Here is a 17,852-nt window from a genome sequence, read left to right as displayed (position 1 = left end):
GATGGCGACAGGCGATGAGAAAAGTAAGCGCAAGGATGGACCTTATCGTCAGACTGGAAGCGCTGAGACAGAATGGCTCCCACGCCCACCTCTGAAGCGTCAACCTCGACAATGAATTGTTTAGTGACGTCAGGAGTAACAAGGATAGGAGCGGATGTAAAACGCTTCTTGAGGAGATCAAAAGCTCCCTGGGCGGAACCGGACCACTTAAAGCAAGTCTTGACAGAAGTCAGAGCGGTGAGAGGGGCAGCCACTTGACCGAAATTACGAATGAAACGCCGATAGAAATTAGCGAAACCGAGAAAACGCTGCAACTCGACACGTGACTTAGGGACGGACCAATCGCTGACAGCCTGGACCTTAGCGGGATCCATCTGAATGCCTTCAGCGGAAATAACAGAACCGAGAAAAGTGACAGAGGAGACATGAAAGGCGCACTTCTCAGCCTTCACGTAGAGACAATTCTCTAAAAGGCGCTGGAGTACACGTCGAACGTGCTGAACATGAATCTCGAGTGACGGTGAAAAAATCAGGATATCGTCAAGGTAAACGAAAACAAAAATGTTCAGCATGTCTCTCAGTACATCATTAACTAATGCCTGAAAGACAGCTGGAGCATTAGCGAGACCGAACGGCAGAACCCGGTATTCAAAATGCCCTAACGGAGTGTTAAACGCCGTTTTCCACTCGTCCCCCTCTCTGATGCGTACGAGATGGTAAGCGTTACGAAGGTCCAACTTAGTAAAGCACCTGGCTCCCTGCAAAATCTCGAAGGCTGACGACATAAGGGGAAGCGGATAACGATTCTTAACCGTTATGTCATTCAGCCCTCGATAATCCACGCAGGGGCGCAGAGTACCGTCCTTCTTCTTAACAAAGAAAAATCCCGCTCCGGCGGGAGAGGAAGAAGGCACCACGGTACCGGCGTCGAGAGAAACAGACAGATAATCCTCGAGAGCCTTACGTTCGGGAGCCGACAGAGAGTATAGTCTACCCCGAGGGGGAGTGGTCCCCGGAAGGAGATCAATACAACAATCATACGACCGGTGAGGAGGAAGGGAGCTGGCTCTGGACCGACTGAAGACCGTGCGCAGATCATGATATTCCTCCGGCACTCCTGTCAAATCACCAGGTTCCTCCTGAGTAGAGGGGACAGAAGACACAGGAGGGATAGCAGACATTAAACACTTCACATGACAAGAAACGTTCCAGGATAGAATAGAATTACTAGACCAATTAATAGAAGGATTATGACATACTAGCCAGGGATGACCCAAAACAACAGGTGTAAAAGGTGAACGAAAATCAAAAAGGAAATGGTCTCACTGTGGTTACCAGATACTGTGAGGGTTAAAGGTAGTGTCTCACATCTGATACTGGGGAGAAGACTACCATCTAAGGCGAACATGGGCGTGGGCTTCCCTAACTGTCTGAGAGGAATGTCATGTTTCCGAGCCCATGCTTCGTCCATAAAACAACCCTCAGCCCCTGAGTCTATCAAGGCACTGCAGGAAGCAGCCGAACCGGTCCAGCGTAGATGGACCGACAAGGTAGTACAGGATCTTGATGGAGAGACCTGAGTAGTAGCGCTCACCAGTAGCCCTCCGCTTACTGATGAGCTCTGGCTTTTACTGGACATGACATGACAAAATGTCCAGCAGAACCGCAATAGAGGCAAAGGCGGTTGGTGATTCTCCGTTCCCTCTCCTTAGTCGAGATGCGAATACCTCCCAGCTGCATGGGCTCAGTCTCTGAGCCGGTGGGAGGAGATGGTTGAGATGCGGAGAGGGGAAGCACCGTTAACGCGAGCTCTCTTCCACGAGCTCGATGACGAAGATCTATCCGTTGTTCTATGCGGATGGCGAGTGCAATCAAAGAGTCCACGCTGGAAGGAACCTCCCGGGAGAGAATCTCATCCTTAACCTCAGCGTGAAGTCCCTCCAGAAAACGAGCGAGCAACGCCGGCTCGTTCCAGTCACTGGAGGCAGCAAGAGTGCGAAACTCTATAGAGAAATCCGTTATGGATCGATCACCTTGACATAGGGAAGCCAGGGCCCTGGAAGCCTCCTTCCCAAAAACTGAACGATCAAAAACCCGTATCATCTCCTCTTTAAAGTTCTGATAATCGTTAGAACACTCAGCCCTTGCCTCCCAGATAGCTGTGCCCCACTCCCGAGCCCGACCAGTAAGGAGTGATATGACGTAAGCGATCCGAGCTCTCTCTCTTGAGTACGTGTTGGGCTGGAGAGAGAACACAATATCACACTGGGTGAGAAAGGAGCGACACTCAGTGGGCTGCCCAGAGTAACATGGTGGGTTATTAACCCTAGGTTCCGGAGACTCGGAAGACCAGGAAGTAGCTGGTGGCACGAGACGAAGACTCTGAAACTGTCCAGAGAGATCGGAGACCTGAGCGGCCAGGGTCTCAACGGCATGACGAGCAGCAAACAATTCCTGCTCGTGTCTGCCGAGCATAGCTCCCTGGAACTCGACGGCAGTGTTGAGAGAATCCGTAGTCGCTGGGTCCATTCTTGGTCGGATTCTTCTGTTATGCAGATGAATGAGGACCCAAAAGCGACGTAATAGTAACAGAGTCTTTATTCCAGTATAAAACAAATAATGATACTCCTGGAAATAAATCAATGGAAATCCAAAACAGGAAACTGAAATCCTCTCGTCAATAGAGAGGAACGACTGGAGACGCGACCACAGACTGCAGGTCGCTTCAGGAAGGCACAGGCCGTAGCTGACATAGACACCTGCTCACACGCAGCATCTGAAGAAGGCAAAAGAACACGACAGGGCGGAACAAGACACAGGAACTGCAAACATCAAACAAGAATCCGACAAGGACAGGAGCGGAAAACAGAGGGAGAAATAGGGACTCTAATCAGAGGGCAAAATAGGGGACAGGTGTGAAAGAGTAAATGAGGTCGTAGGGAGAATGAGAAACAGCTGGGAGCATGAACGGAACGATAGAGAGAGAGAAAGAGAAAGAACCTAATAAGACCAGCAGAGGGAAGCACAGGGACAAGACATGATCAAAGACAAAACATGACATGGGTGGTTATTGAATTGAAATGTTTTGGCTTGGATGTTGTGCCTTAGTCTAAGGGACATATTATGACTGGTTCTGCATGAAACAGAATGTGAGGACATCGGTGTGTCAGGAGTATTCAATGAGGGAGTGGAGAAAATCGAATGGTGAAAAATTCAATGTTTAGACTATCCTGGCTGATTTCAAGTTCAAGACCTTGTTGCTATCTCAGAGTATATTATGGCTCCAGTTCCACAGCTCCTGTTAAATAATTCCTCTCATGCTATCCCACACTTAGCATGGGGAGCTAAAGGCCACATTCTCTAAAGATCTCTAAGGATGATAGATGCTAGGCTAACTGAAAACACAGTCAACCCTGCGTACTCAAGGGCAACATAAAAGACTATGCACTGTAATATACTGTAGAAGAGAACACATAAGAAAGGCTCTGTTGGACTTTTTAATCCGTAAGGAGCCTTGTGCTAAAAGGTGTCATTTGCTTTAAAAGGCAAAGTTGCATCTAAAGGAATTCACAGGAGGAACCCTGTTTTTGGAACGTCGGACAAACTGTTTGTTATATGGATGGAAGTGCAACTCCCTACCGTGATGCAAAGAAAAATATGTTTGAAAATCAATGAAAGGGAATGTTTAGGCTCACAACGCAACGTAGGGAGAATTAAACAATGCATTCAAGTTTGTTTGTCCCTTGAGTATGGATTCCAGTCTCCTTGTTGGCTTGAGAAGGCCACTGCTGTGCCTAACAGCCATAAATCTAATAGATTATTTATGTATATCCTCATCGTGATCATTAGTCTTGATCCTTATGATAGAATTCCATGGTTTGTGTTTAGCCTTTAAATAGCGTGTGGTGCTTGGAGAAAAATGCTCTCATCATGTCTGTCAACACGGGTTAAAGAGAGTTTAAATGCCTAATTACATAAAGGGGCTTTTTGTTTCTCATTTAATCTGATTAAGCAAATAAAATGAAAAAGGATGTTGAACTCATCATGAATCATAGATGAAAAACATCCAAGCTTATATGGGATTACAGATGTTGAATTGATTTAACTCAACTTCTCTTTCTCTCTCTTTAGTCTTCATGTCAGTGTGACCTCCTTGTAACCACTTCCAACGAGGAATATACACTGTTAAAAAATAAAGGTTGAAGTTGGAACCAAATAAGGTTCTTCAGAGCGATGCCATGGGGTAACCATTTTAGGTTATCTGAAGAACCTTAAATGGGATGGTTCTTTGAGGAACCATAAAAAAATTCATGTAGAAACCAAAAACAGAAATGTTTTGGCACTCCAGGACCAGAATTGGATAGCCCTGCTGTAGGGTGTTGAGCGTTCTTTGCATATTTCCCAGGGTGCCTGTCGAGTTAATTTTAGAGTTACCAGTACTACCCATGACTGTGTTTACTAGTGACATGGTTGTAGCATTCATTCATTTTCAGTCCTTTGGCCTTCACCAAGTCAGATTTTTAGTGAATATGTTATCATTAAAATTAAATTATTTAAGACAATACAATACATATTTCATGGGGCCTTATTTTGAGAGTTTTACCCTTATACACTGGCCTGAAACTCATAGTTTACGGGCCACATCAGGCCTGCACGTCACATTATGCTGGCTTGCAAAGTGATGTGTAATTCCTATTGGAATCCATCCAGAGTTAGGATATCCAACATTTGGAATTTGTATTCACCTTCAACTTGTGCTCAGAATGACTGTCAGGGTTAGGAGACTACCTAAAGCATCTTAACTGGATCAACTATTTCAATAACAGGTGCAACACTAGAAATGTTACACTGCAAAATCAACACTAGTCAACACTGGTCAAGTTGCTGTGTGCTATAAAAGGCACACATCAGCAGGTTTCCATACATTTCAATAACCTTTTAGAATTCTGAAGAAGCGTAGATGCCACGTCAAGAACCCCCAACTGAGCTCAAAGGTTCTTAACTTGGCAAGAGTTTTCCAAGGAACCTTAAGAGCTGAGGAATAACCTTTTTTTCAGTGTACTGTGGGGAAATGTCTGGTGTGTGTGTGTGTGTGTGTGTGTGTGTGTGTGTGTGTGTGTGTGTGTGTGTGTGTGTGTGTGTGTGTGTGTGTGTGTGTGTGTGTGTGTGTGTGTGTGTGTGTGTGTGTGTGTGTGTGTGTGTGTGCGTGCTTGCCTGTGTGCTTCTTGCGGGTGTGCGTGTGTGTGCTTTAAATGTGTGCTGATCATAATGCCAGGGAGTGCCCCTCCTGAAATAATACCTCCTCCAGTTCTGAAGTCTGGATAGACTTAAGCCTCTCTACAGTATTAGTTTCAATGAGTAGCTGCATGGCCAGGATCTGCTAGCTGCAGTAGAGGATCCTGCAGGATCTGCTAGCTGCAGTAGAGGATCCTGCAGGGTCAGGGTCAGCTAGCTGCAGTAGAGGGTCCTGCAGGGTCAGGGTCTGCTATCTACAGTAGAGGATCCTGCAGGGTCAGGGTCAGCTAGCTGCAGTAGAGGATCCTGCAGGGTCAGGATCTGCTAGCTGCAGTAGAGGATCCTGCAGGATCTGCTAGCTGCAGTAGAGGATCCTGCAGGGTCAGGGTCAGCTAGCTGCAGTAGAGGATCCTGCAGGGTCAGGGTCTGCTATCTGCAGTAGAGGATCCTGCAGGGTCAGGGTCTGCTATCTACAGTAGAGGATCCTGCAGGGTCAGGGTCAGCTAGCTGCAGTAGAGGATCCTGCAGGGTCAGGGTCAGCTAGCTGCAGTAGAGGATCCTGCAGGGTCAGGGTCTGCTAGCTGCAGTAGAGGATCCTGCAGGGTCAGGGTCTGCTATCTACAGTAGAGGATCCTGCAGGGTCAGGGTCAGCTAGCTACAGTAGAGGATCCTGCAGGGTCAGGGTCTGCTATCTACAGTAGAGGATCCTGCAGGGTCAGGGTCTGCTATCTACAGTAGAGGATCCTGCAGGGTCAGGGTCTGCTATCTACAGTAGAGGATCCTGCAGGGTCAGGGTCTGCTATCTACAGTAGAGGATCCTGCAGGGTCAGGGTCTGCTAGCTGCAGTAGAGGATCCTGCAGGGTCAGGGTCTGATATCTACAGTAGAGGATCCTGCAGGGTCAGGGTCAGCTAGCTGCAGTAGAGGATCCTGCAGGGTCAGGGTCTGCTATCTACAGTAGAGGATCCTGCAGGGTCAGGGTCTGCTATCTGCAGTAGAGGATCCTGCAGGGTCAGGGTCTGCTATCTACAGTAGAGGGTCCTGCAGGGTCAGGGTCAGCTAGCTGCAGTAGAGGATCCTGCAGGGTCAGGATCTGCTAGCTGCAGTAGAGGATCCTGCAGGATCTGCTAGCTGCAGTAGAGGATCCTGCAGGGTCAGGGTCTGCTAGCTGCATTAGAGGATCCTGCAGGGTAAGGGTCTGCTAGCTGCAGTAGAGGATCCTGCAGGGTCAGGGTCTGCTAGCTGCAGTAGAGGATCCTGCAGGGTCAGGGTCTGCTATCTACAGTAGAGGATCCTGCAGGGTCAGGGTCTGCTATCTACAGTAGAGGATCCTGCAAGGTCAGAGTCTGCTATCTACAGTAGAGGATCCTGCAGGGTCAGGGTCTGCTATCTACAGTAGAGGATCCTGCAGGGTCAGGGTCTGCTAGCTGCAGTAGAGGATCCTGCAGGGTCAGGGTCTGCTAGCTGCAGTAGAGGATCCTGCAGGGTCAGCTAGCTGCAGTAGAGGATCCTGCAGGGTCAGGGTCTGCTATCTACAGTAGAGGATCCTGCAGGGTCAGGGTCTGCTAGCTGCAGTAGAGGATCCTGCAGGGTCAGGGTCAGCTAGCTGCAGTAGAGGATCCTGCAGGGTCAGGGTCTGCTATCTACAGTAGAGGATCCTGCAGGGTCAGGGTCTGCTAGCTGCAGTAGAGGATCCTGCAGGGTCAGGGTCTGCTAGCTGCAGTAGAGGATCCTGCAGGGTCAGGGTCAGCTAGCTGCAGTAGAGGATCCTGCAGGGTCAGGGTCTGCTATCTACAGTAGAGGATCCTGCAGGGTCAGGGTCTGCTAGCTGCAGTAGAGGGTCCTGCAGGGTCAGGGTCTGCTAGCTGTAGTAGAGGATCCTGCAGGGTCAGGGTCTGCTATCTACAGTAGAGGATCCTGCAGGGTCAGGGTCTGCTATCTACAGTAGAGGATCCTGCAGGGTCAGGGTCTGCTAGCTGCAGTAGAGGATCCTGCAGGGTCAGGATCTGCTATCTACAGTAGAGGTTCCTGCAGGGTCAGGGTCTGCTATCTACAGTAGAGGATCCTGCAGGGTCAGGGTCTGCTATTTACAGTAGAGGATCCTGCAGGGTCAGGGCCTGCTAGCTACAGTAGAGGATCCTGCAGGACGTGCTAGCTACAGTAGAGGATCCTGCAGGGTCTGCTAGCTACAGTAGAGTCTCCTGCAGGATCTGCTAGCTGCAGTAGAGGATCCTGCAGGGTCAGGGTCTGCTAGCTGCAGTAGAGGATCCTGCAGGGTCAGGGTCTGCTATCTGCAGTAGAGGATCCTGCAGGGTCAGGGTCTGCTATCTACAGTAGAGGATCCTGCAGGGTCAGGGTCTGCTAGCTGCAGTAGAGGATCCTGCAGGGTCAGGGTCAGCTAGCTGCAGTAGAGGATCCTGCAGGGTCAGGGTCTGCTATCTACAGTAGAGGATCCTGCAGGGTCAGGGTCTGCTATCTACAGTAGAGGATCCTGCAGGGTCAGGGTCTGCTATCTACAGTAGAGGATCCTGCAGGGTCAGGGTCAGCTAGCTGCAGTAGAGGATCCTGCAGGGTCAGGGTCTGCTATCTACAGTAGAGGATCCTGCAGGGTCAGGGTCTGCTAGCAGCAGTAGAGGATCCTGCAGGGTCAGGGTCAGCTAGCTGCAGTAGAGGATCCTGCAGGGTCAGGGTCAGCTAGCTGCATTAGAGGATCCTGCAGGGTAAGGGTCTGCTAGCTGCAGTAGAGGATCCTGCAGGGTCAGGGTCTGCTAGCTGCAGTAGAGGATCCTGCAGGGTCAGGGTCTGCTATCTACAGTAGAGGATCCTGCAGGGTCAGGGTCTGCTATCTACAGTAGAGGATCCTGCAAGGTCAGAGTCTGCTATCTACAGTAGAGGATCCTGCAGGGTCAGGGTCTGCTATCTACAGTAGAGGATCCTGCAGGGTCAGGGTCTGCTAGCTGCAGTAGAGGATCCTGCAGGGTCAGGGTCTGCTAGCTGCAGTAGAGGATCCTGCAGGGTCAGCTAGCTGCAGTAGAGGATCCTGCAGGGTCAGGGTCTGCTATCTACAGTAGAGGATCCTGCAGGGTCAGGGTCTGCTAGCTGCAGTAGAGGATCCTGCAGGGTCAGGGTCAGCTAGCTGCAGTAGAGGATCCTGCAGGGTCAGGGTCTGCTATCTACAGTAGAGGATCCTGCAGGGTCAGGGTCTGCTAGCTGCAGTAGAGGATCCTGCAGGGTCAGGGTCTGCTAGCTGCAGTAGAGGATCCTGCAGGGTCAGGGTCAGCTAGCTGCAGTAGAGGATCCTGCAGGGTCAGGGTCTGCTATCTACAGTAGAGGATCCTGCAGGGTCAGGGTCTGCTAGCTGCAGTAGAGGGTCCTGCAGGGTCAGGGTCTGCTAGCTGTAGTAGAGGATCCTGCAGGGTCAGGGTCTGCTATCTACAGTAGAGGATCCTGCAGGGTCAGGGTCTGCTATCTACAGTAGAGGATCCTGCAGGGTCAGGGTCTGCTAGCTGCAGTAGAGGATCCTGCAGGGTCAGGGTCTGCTATCTACAGTAGAGGTTCCTGCAGGGTCAGGGTCTGCTATCTACAGTAGAGGATCCTGCAGGGTCAGGGTCTGCTATTTACAGTAGAGGATCCTGCAGGGTCAGGGCCTGCTAGCTACAGTAGAGGATCCTGCAGGACGTGCTAGCTACAGTAGAGGATCCTGCAGGGTCTGCTAGCTACAGTAGAGTCTCCTGCAGGGTCTGCTAGCTACAGTAGAGTCTCCTGCAGGGCTAGGGTTTTATAGATACAGTAGAGTCTCCTGCAGGGTCAGGGTCTGCTATCTACAGTAGAGGATCCTGCAGGGTCAGGGTCTGCTATCTACAGTACAGGATCCTGCAGGGTCAGGGTCTGCTAGCTGCAGTAGAGGATCCTGCAGGGTCAGGGTCTGCTATCTACAGTAGAGGATCCTGCAGGGTCAGGGTCAGCTAGCTGCAGTAGAGGATCCTGCAGGGTCAGGGTCTGCTATCTACAGTAGAGGATCCTGCAGGGTCAGGGTCTGCTATCTGCAGTAGAGGATCCTGCAGGGTCAGGGTCTGCTATCTACAGTAGAGGATCCTGCAGGGTCAGGGTCAGCTAGCTGCAGTAGAGGATCCTGCAGGGTCAGGATCTGCTAGCTGCATTAGAGGATCCTGCAGGATCTGCTAGCTGCAGTAGAGGATCCTGCAGGGTCTGCTAGCTGCAGTAGAGGCTCCTGCAGGGTCAGGGTCTGCTATCTGCAGTAGAGGATCCTGCAGGGTCAGGGTCTGCTATCTACAGTAGAGGATCCTGCAGGGTCAGGGTCAGCTAGCTGCAGTAGAGGATCCTGCAGGGTCAGGGTCAGCTAGCTGCAGTAGAGGATCCTGCAGGGTCAGGGTCTGCTATCTACAGTAGAGGATCCTGCAGGGTCAGGGTCTGCTATCTACAGTAGAGGATCCTGCAGGGTCAGGGTCTGCTATCTACAGTAGAGGATCCTGCAGGGTCAGGGTCAGCTAGCTGCAGTAGAGGATCCTGCAGGGTCAGGGTCTGCTATCTACAGTAGAGGATCCTGCAGGGTCAGGGTCTGCTAGCTGCAGTAGAGGATCCTGCAGGGTCAGGGTCAGCTAGCTGCAGTTGAGGATCCTGCAGGGTCAGGGTCAGGGTCAGCTAGCTGCATTAGAGGATCCTGCAGGGTAAGGGTCTGCTAGCTGCAGTAGAGGATCCTGCAGGGTCAGGGTCTGCTAGCTGCAGTAGAGAATCCTGCATGGTCAGGGTCTGCTATCTACAGTAGAGGATCCTGCAGGGTCAGGGTCTGCTATCTACAGTAGAGGATCCTGCAAGGTCAGAGTCTGCTATCTACAGTAGAGGATCCTGCAGGGTCAGGGTCTGCTATCTACAGTAGAGGATCCTGCAGGGTCAGGGTCTGCTAGCTGCAGTAGAGGATCCTGCAGGGTCAGTGTCTGCTAGCTGCAGTAGAGGCTCCTGCAGGGTCAGGGTCAGCTAGCTGCAGTAGAGGATCCTGCAGGGTCAGGGTTTGCTATCTACAGTAGAGGATCCTGCAGGGTCAGGGTCTGCTAGCTGCAGTAGAGGATCCTGCAGGGTCAGGGTCAGCTAGCTGCAGTAGAGGATCCTGCAGGGTCAGGGTCTGCTATCTACAGTAGAGGATCCTGCAGGGTCAGGGTCTGCTAGCTGCAGTAGAGGATCCTGCAGGGTCAGGGTCTGCTAGCTGCAGTAGAGGATCCTGCAGGGTCAGGGTCAGCTAGCTGCAGTAGAGGATCCTGCAGGGTCAGGGTCTGCTATCTACAGTAGAGGATCCTGCAGGGTCAGGGTCTGCTAGCTGCAGTAGAGGGTCCTGCAGGGTCAGGGTCTGCTAGCTGTAGTAGAGGATCCTGCAGGGTCAGGGTCTGCTATCTACAGTAGAGGATCCTGCAGGGTCAGGGTCTGCTATCTACAGTAGAGGATCCTGCAGGGTCAGGGTCTGCTATCTACAGTAGAGGATCCTGCAGGGTCAGGGTCTGCTAGCTACAGTAGAGGATCCTGCAGGGTCAGGGTCAGCTAGCTGCAGTAGAGGATCCTGCAGGGTCAGGGTCAGCTAGCTGCATTAGAGGATCCTGCAGGGTAAGGGTCTGCTAGCTGCAGTAGAGGATCCTGCAGGGTCAGGGTCTGCTAGCTGCAGTAGAGGATCCTGCAGGGTCAGGGTCTGCTAGCTGCAGTAGAGGATCCTGCAGGGTCAGGGTCTGCTATCTACAGTAGAGGATCCTGCAAGGTCAGAGTCTGCTATCTACAGTAGAGGATCCTGCAGGGTCAGGGTCTGCTATCTACAGTAGAGGATCCTGCAGGGTCAGGGTCTGCTAGCTGCAGTAGAGGATCCTGCAGGGTCAGGGTCTGCTAGCTGCAGTAGAGGATCCTGCAGGGTCAGGGTCGGCTAGCTGCAGTAGAGGATCCTGCAGGGTCAGGGTCTGCTATCTACAGTAGAGGATCCTGCAGGGTCAGGGTCTGCTAGCTGCAGTAGAGGATCCTGCAGGGTCAGGGTCAGCTAGCTGCAGTAGAGGATCCTGCAGGGTCAGGGTCTGCTATCTACAGTAGAGGATCCTGCAGGGTCAGGGTCTGCTAGCTGCAGTAGAGGATCCTGCAGGGTCAGGGTCTGCTAGCTGCAGTAGAGGATCCTGCAGGGTCAGGGTCAGCTAGCTGCAGTAGAGGATCCTGCAGGGTCAGAGTCTGCTATCTACAGTAGAGGATCCTGCAGGGTCAGGGTCTGCTAGCTGCAGTAGAGGGTCCTGCAGGGTCAGGGTCTGCTAGCTGTAGTAGAGGATCCTGCAGGGTCAGGGTCTGCTATCTACAGTAGAGGATCCTGCAGGGTCAGGGTCTGCTATCTACAGTAGAGGATCCTGCAGGGTCAGGGTCTGCTAGCTGCAGTAGAGGATCCTGCAGGGTCAGGGTCTGCTATCTACAGTAGAGGATCCTGCAGGGTCAGGGTCTGCTATCTACAGTAGAGGATCCTGCAGGGTCAGGGTCTGCTATTTACAGTAGAGGATCCTGCAGGGTCAGGGCCTGCTAGCTACAGTAGAGGATCCTGCAGGACGTGCTAGCTACAGTAGAGGATCCTGCAGGGTCTGCTAGCTACAGTAGAGTCTCCTGCAGGGTCTGCTAGCTACAGTAGAGTCTCCTGCAGGGCTAGGGTTTTATAGATACAGTAGAGTCTCCTGCAGGGTCTGTTAGCTACAGTAGAGGATCCTGCAGGGCCAGGGTTTGCTAGATACAGTAGAGTTTCCTGCAGGGCCAGGGTTTGATAGATACAGTAGAGTCTCCTGCAGGGTCTGCTAGCTACAGTAGAGGATCCTGCAGGGCCAGGGTCTGCTAGCTACAGAGAGTCTCCCGAAGGGTCTGCTAGCTACAGTAGAGGCTCCTTGAGGGTCTGATAGCTACAGTAGAGGCTCCTGGAGAGTCTGATAGCTAATGTAGAGGCTCCCGAAGGGTCTGCTAGTTACAGTAGAGTCTCCCGAAGGGTCTGCTAACTACAGTAGAGGCTCCTGGAGGATCTGCTAGCTACATTAGTGTCTCCCGGGGGTCTGCTAGCTACAGTAGAGGCTCCGGGAGGGTCTGCTAGCTACAGTAGAGGCTCCTGGAGGTGCTGCTAGCTACTGTAGTCTCCTGCAGGGGCTGCTAGCTACAGTAGATGCTCCATTGAAAGCAGCCGTTTCCAGGCTGTAGCGTTGGCCACATGGCTCTGTTATCTATCTGTTTGGGGGCAGTACTGCAGGCCCGGGATGAGGCTTCAGAACGTCAGTGTCCTGTGTTTGTCTCTGTCGTTGTGTAGAGGAGGACCGAGCCTCCACCTCCACAGCCTCATCCTCAGCAGCAGCCCCAGCAGCAGCAGGGTAAAAAGTTCCACCGCACGCTGCCCAAAGACCAGACGCAGCTGCTTTCACTTCAGCACGACCACAGGCACAAAAAGAGGGAGCCCCACAAGGCTGCTAGCGCCACGCATAACTGCCCCGCAGATAGCCAGCGCAAAGTGGTAAAGTCCCCTGACCCTCCCCTTTGTCCCACTCCCGCTGTCTCCCTCAGCCCCCCTCCCCGCTACCTCTCTCTGTCCCACTGCCCTGTCTCTCTGTCTGTCCCACCGCACTTTCTATCTCTCTGTCTGTCCCACTGCCCTGTCTGTCTCTCTGTCTGTCCCACTGCCCTCATCTGTTTCTTTGTCCCACTGCCCCTGTCTGTCTCTCTGCCTGTCCCACGGCCCCTGTCTGTCTCTTTGTCTGTCCCACTGCCCATGTCTGTCTCTCTGCCTGTCCCACGGTCCCTGTCTGTCTCTTTGTCGGTCTCTTTGTTTGTCTCATTGCCTCTGTCTGTCTCTCTGTCTGTCCCACTGCCTTGTCTTTCTCTCTGTCTGTCCCACTGCCCTGTCTGTCTCTGTCTGTCCCACTTCCATGTCTGTTCCCTGTCTGCCCACCTTCCTGTCTGTCTCTCTGTCTGTCCCACTACCCCGGTCTATCTCTATGTCTCTCCCACTGCACCTGTCTGTCTCTCTGTCTGTCCCACTGCCCCTGTCTGTCTCTGTCTGTCCCACTGCCCTGTCTGTCTCTCTCTGTCTGTCCCACTGCCCTCGTCTGTCTCTTTGTCTGTCCCACTTCCCTGTCTGTCTCTCTGCCTGTCCCACGGCTCCTGTCTGTCTCTTTGTTTGTCTCACTGCCTCTGTCTGTCTCTGTCTGTCCCACTGCCCTGTCTGTCTCTCTGTCTGTCCCACTGCCCTGTATGTCTCTCTGTCTGACCCACCTTCCTGTTTGTCTCTCTGCCTGTCCCACGGCTCCTGTCTGTCTCTTTGTTTGTCTCACTGCCTCTGTCTGTCTCTGTCTGTCCCACTGCCCTGTATGTCTCTCTGTCTGTCCCACTGCCATGTCTGTCTCTCTGTCTGTCCCACCTTCCTGTTTGTCTCTCTGTCTGTCCTACTGCCCCTGTCTGTCTCTATGTCTGTCCCACTGACATGTCTGTTTCTCTGTCTGTCCCACTGACATGTCTGTTTCTCTGTCTATCTCACTGCCCTGTCTGTCTCTCTGTCTGTCCCACTATCCTGTCTCTGTCTATCTCACTGCCCTCTGTTTCTATGTCAGTCCCACTGCCCTGCCTGTCTCTGTGTCTGTCCCACTGCCATGTCTGTGTCTATGTCTGTCCCACTACCCTGTCTGTCTCTCTGTCTGTCCCACTATCCTGTCTGTCTCTCTGTCTATCTCACTGCCCTGTCTGTTTCTATGTCTGTCCCACTGCCGTGTCTGTCTCTCTGTCTGTCCCACTGCCATGTCTGTGTCTATGTCTGTCCCACTGCCCTGTCTGTCTCTCTGTCTGTCCCACTTCCCTGTCTGTCTCTCTGTCTATCTCACTGCCCTGTCTGTTTCTATGTCTGTCCTACTGCCCTGTCTGTCTCTCTGTCTGTCCCACTTCCCTGTCTGTCTCTCTGTCCAGCATTGTGTTTGTTTTGGTGGTCATTCATGTCTGATATCCAAGTGTCTCCGTTTTGGGTTATTAGTGATATTTGATTTTCCAGTATGCTGTAATACTGTCTGACTCCAGTGTCCAGGTGTCAGGTTCTGACTGCTCTTCCATGTTGCTCAGATGGAGATGGACAGGGTGAAGGTTTCTGACTGCTCTTCCATGTTGCTCAGATGGAGATGGACAGGGTGAAGGTTTCTGACTGCTCTTCCATGTTGCTCAGATGGAGATGGACAGGGTGAAGTTTTCTGACTGCTCTTCCATGTTGCTCAGATGGAGATGGACAGGGTGAAGGTTTCTGACAGCTCTTCCATGTTGCTCAGATGGAGATGGACAGGGTGAAGGTTTCTTACTGCTCTTCCATGTTGCTCAGATGGAGATGGACAGGGTGAAGGTTTCTGACTGCTCTTCCATGTTGCTCAGATGGAGATGGACAGGGTGAAGGTTTCTGACTGCTCTTCCATGTTGCTCAGATGGAGATGGACAGGGTGAAGTTTTCTGACTGCTCTTCCATGTTGCTCAGATGGAGATGGACAGGGTGAAGGTTTCTGACAGGTCTTCCATGTTGCTCAGATGGAGATGGACAGTGTGTAGGTTTCTGACTGCTCTTCCATGTTGCTCAGATGGAGATGGACAGGGTGAAGGTTTCTGACAGGTCTTCCATGTTGCTCAGATGGAGATGGACAGTGTGTAGGTTTCTGACTGCTCTTTCATGTTGCTCAGATGGAGATGGACAGGGTGAAGGTTTCTGACAGCTCTTCCATGTTGCTCAGATGGAGATGGACAGGGTGAAGGTTTCTGACTGCTCTTCCATGTTGCTCAGATGGAGATGGACAGGGTGAAGGTTTCTGACAGCTCTTCCATGTTGCTCAGATGGAGATGGACAGGGTGAAGGTTTCTGACTGCTCTTCCATGTTGCTCAGATGGAGATGGACAGGGTGAAGGTTTCTGACTGCTCTTCCATGTTGCTCAGATGGAGATGGACAGGGTGAAGGTTTCTGACTGCTCTTTCATGTTGCTCAGATGGAGATGGACAGGGTGAAGGTTTCTGACTGCTCTTCCATGTTGCTCAGATGGAGATGGACAGGGTGAAGGTTTCTTACTGCTCTTCCATGTTGCTCAGATGGAGATGGACAGGGTGAAGGTTTCTGACTGCTCTTCCATGTTGCTCAGATGGAGATGGACAGGGTGAAGGTTTCTGACTGCTCTTCCATGTTGCTCAGATGGAGATGGACAGGGTGAAGGTTTCTGACTGCTCTTTCATGTTGCTCAGATGGAGATGGACAGGGTGAAGGTTTCTGACTGCTCTTTCATGTTGCTCAGATGGAGATGGACAGGGTGAAGGTTTCTGACTGCTCTTTCATGTTGCTCAGATGGAGATGGACAGGGTGAAGGTTTCTGACTGCTCTTTCATGTTGCTCAGATGGAGATGGACAGGGTGAAGGTTTCTGACAGCTGTCAGGCCAACCTGAACAGAGTGCTGACTGGGATGCCCCTCCCCCTGCGTGTCCATACCAGACTGAGCTCTGGGAGCAGCTCCAGCCCCTGTACCCCTGCCACGCAGAGGGCTGCCATACAACAGGTAACGTAGCCCCACCCCCCTGCCGAAACCAGGGTACCCTAACTCCACCAATCAATCAAATCAATCAATATCTTTATTTGCCCCAGTTTGGAAAATCATTATGTAGCTACAGTAGGCATATACACAATGTACTTACAGTGTACATTACATACATACTTAACATTAACACAGTTATTTTAAAGAAGCTGCCAAACATATTCAAAGTAAAGGGTTAGCACACAATTCCGAGAATAGGCATTGCCTCTCTTTATCAGTCACTGTGAATTTAAGATGACAAATCTCTGTAAATGTCATTCTGTTTCTGTTTATTATGAAGTTACAAGACCTCTTGCAAGACCCTATTGAACAATCAAATGTGTGTCATGGCTTTCAAAATATATTTTGATCATTGCAACATATTTTGTACTCTCCTACAGTTTGTGTCAGCTGTTCTGTTGGGAAGGTACAGATGTAGGATCTTAATTTTACCTATATTGTCACAGCACAAATAATCCTGCAGTAACAGGATTTGAACGTTCAGTTCAGCTGGCAAAAAAGTATGCTACATGAAAAGTGCAATACTGTTAAAGTATGCAGAAATCACTCCACATTTTCCTGGTTGCTAAAACTATAATAGTTTGCCTAATTTTAGTTTATGTGACAAAATAAGTTAGTATAGTAAAGAGAATCATTGTACCATCTAAACCGCTGTGAAATATACACATGGCATGGCAAGGTATGTGGACACCCTTTCAAATTAGTGGATTCGGCTATTTCAGCCACACCCGTTGCTGAAGCTCAGTGACATTGTAATAGGATTCCACCTTTCCAACAAGTCAGTTTGTCAAATTTCTGCCCTGCTAGAGCTGTCCCGGTCAACTGTAAGTGTGGTTATTTTGAAGTGGAAATGTCTGGGAGCAACAATGGCTCAGCCGCGAAGTGGTAGGCCACACAATCTCACAGAACAGGACCTCCGAGTACTGAAGCACGTAGCGCGTAAAAATCATCTGTCCTCGGTTGCAAAACCCACTACCGAGTTCCAAACTGCCCCTGGAAGCAACATCAGCACAAGAACTGTTCGTTGGGAGCTTCATGAAATGGGTTTCCATGGCCGAGCAGCCACACACAAGTGTAACCGATGTGAAATGGCTAGCTAGGTAGCGGTGGTGCGCGCTAGCAGCCTTTCAGTCGGTGACGTCACTTGCTCTGAAACCTTGAAGTAGTGGTTCCCCTTGCTCTGCAAGGGCCGCGGCTTTTGTGGAGCGATGGGTAACGATGCTTCGTGGGTGACTGTTGTTGATATGTGCAGAGGGTCCCTGGTTCGAGCCCGGGTATGGGCGAGGGGACGGACGTAAAGTTAAACTGTTACATTGATACTGTTGACCCGGATCACTGGTTGCTGCGGAAAAGGAGGAGGTCGAAAGGGGGGTGAATGTAACCGATGTGAAATGGCTAGCTAGGTAGCGGTGGTGGGCGCTAGCAGCGTTTCAGTCGGTGACGTCACTTGCTCTGAAACCTTGAAGTAGTGGTTCCCCTTGCTCTGCAAGGGCCGCGGCTTTCGTGGAACGATGGGTAACGATGCTTCGTGGGTGTCAGTTGTTGATGTGTGCAGAGGGTCCCTGGTTCGCGCCCGGGTCGGGGCGAGGGGACGGACTAAAGTTAAACTGTTACACAAGCCTAAGATCACCATGCGCAATGCCAAGCGCCGCCATTGGATTCTGGAGCAGTGGAAACGCATTCTCTGGAGTCATTTTTTTAAACTTTGAAGTGAAGAATCTCAATTACAGTTTTGATATTATTATTTGTTTTGGTTCTGCCCAGTTGTAAATAAAAAAAATACACATGTGAACACCAAAAGTATTTTTCAAATTCAACTTATTTAACAAGAAATAGTGAATCGTGCAAGGGTGCCAATATACAGTGCATTCAGAAAGTATTCAAACCCCTTCACTTTTCCCACATTTTGTTAGGTTACATCCTTATTCTAAAATGGATTTAAAAAATCCTCATCAATCTTCACATAATACCCCATAATGACAAAGCGAAAACTGTTTTTTATAAATGTTTTCACATTT

General features: G+C 50.9%; 1 protein-coding gene across 9 annotated transcripts in view; it reads left to right on the top strand.

Moving 5' to 3' along the window:
* LOC139581490 (mitogen-activated protein kinase kinase kinase kinase 4-like) overlaps nt 1–17,852 on the top strand; it is a 143,031-nt gene that overhangs the window by 46,636 nt on the left and 78,543 nt on the right. For 8 of the 9 annotated variants that reach the window (XR_011676241.1, XR_011676240.1, XM_071411296.1 and 5 more), the window contains exons 15-16: nt 12,547–12,747; nt 15,640–15,798. Coding sequence is in view for 7 of the 9 variants with exons in the window: in XM_071411296.1 (XP_071267397.1) it covers nt 12,547–12,747; nt 15,640–15,798 (360 nt within the window). In the remaining 2 variants the exon portion in view is untranslated. The remainder of the gene's footprint in view (nt 1–12,546; nt 12,748–15,639; nt 15,799–17,852) is intronic. The other variant, XM_071411299.1, reaches the window with a different exon arrangement.

Source organism: Salvelinus alpinus, chromosome 7 (assembly GCF_045679555.1).
Source record: "Salvelinus alpinus chromosome 7, SLU_Salpinus.1, whole genome shotgun sequence".
Taxonomy (NCBI): Eukaryota; Metazoa; Chordata; class Actinopteri; order Salmoniformes; family Salmonidae; genus Salvelinus; species Salvelinus alpinus.
This window is presented reverse-complemented; position numbering and strand designations above follow the sequence as displayed.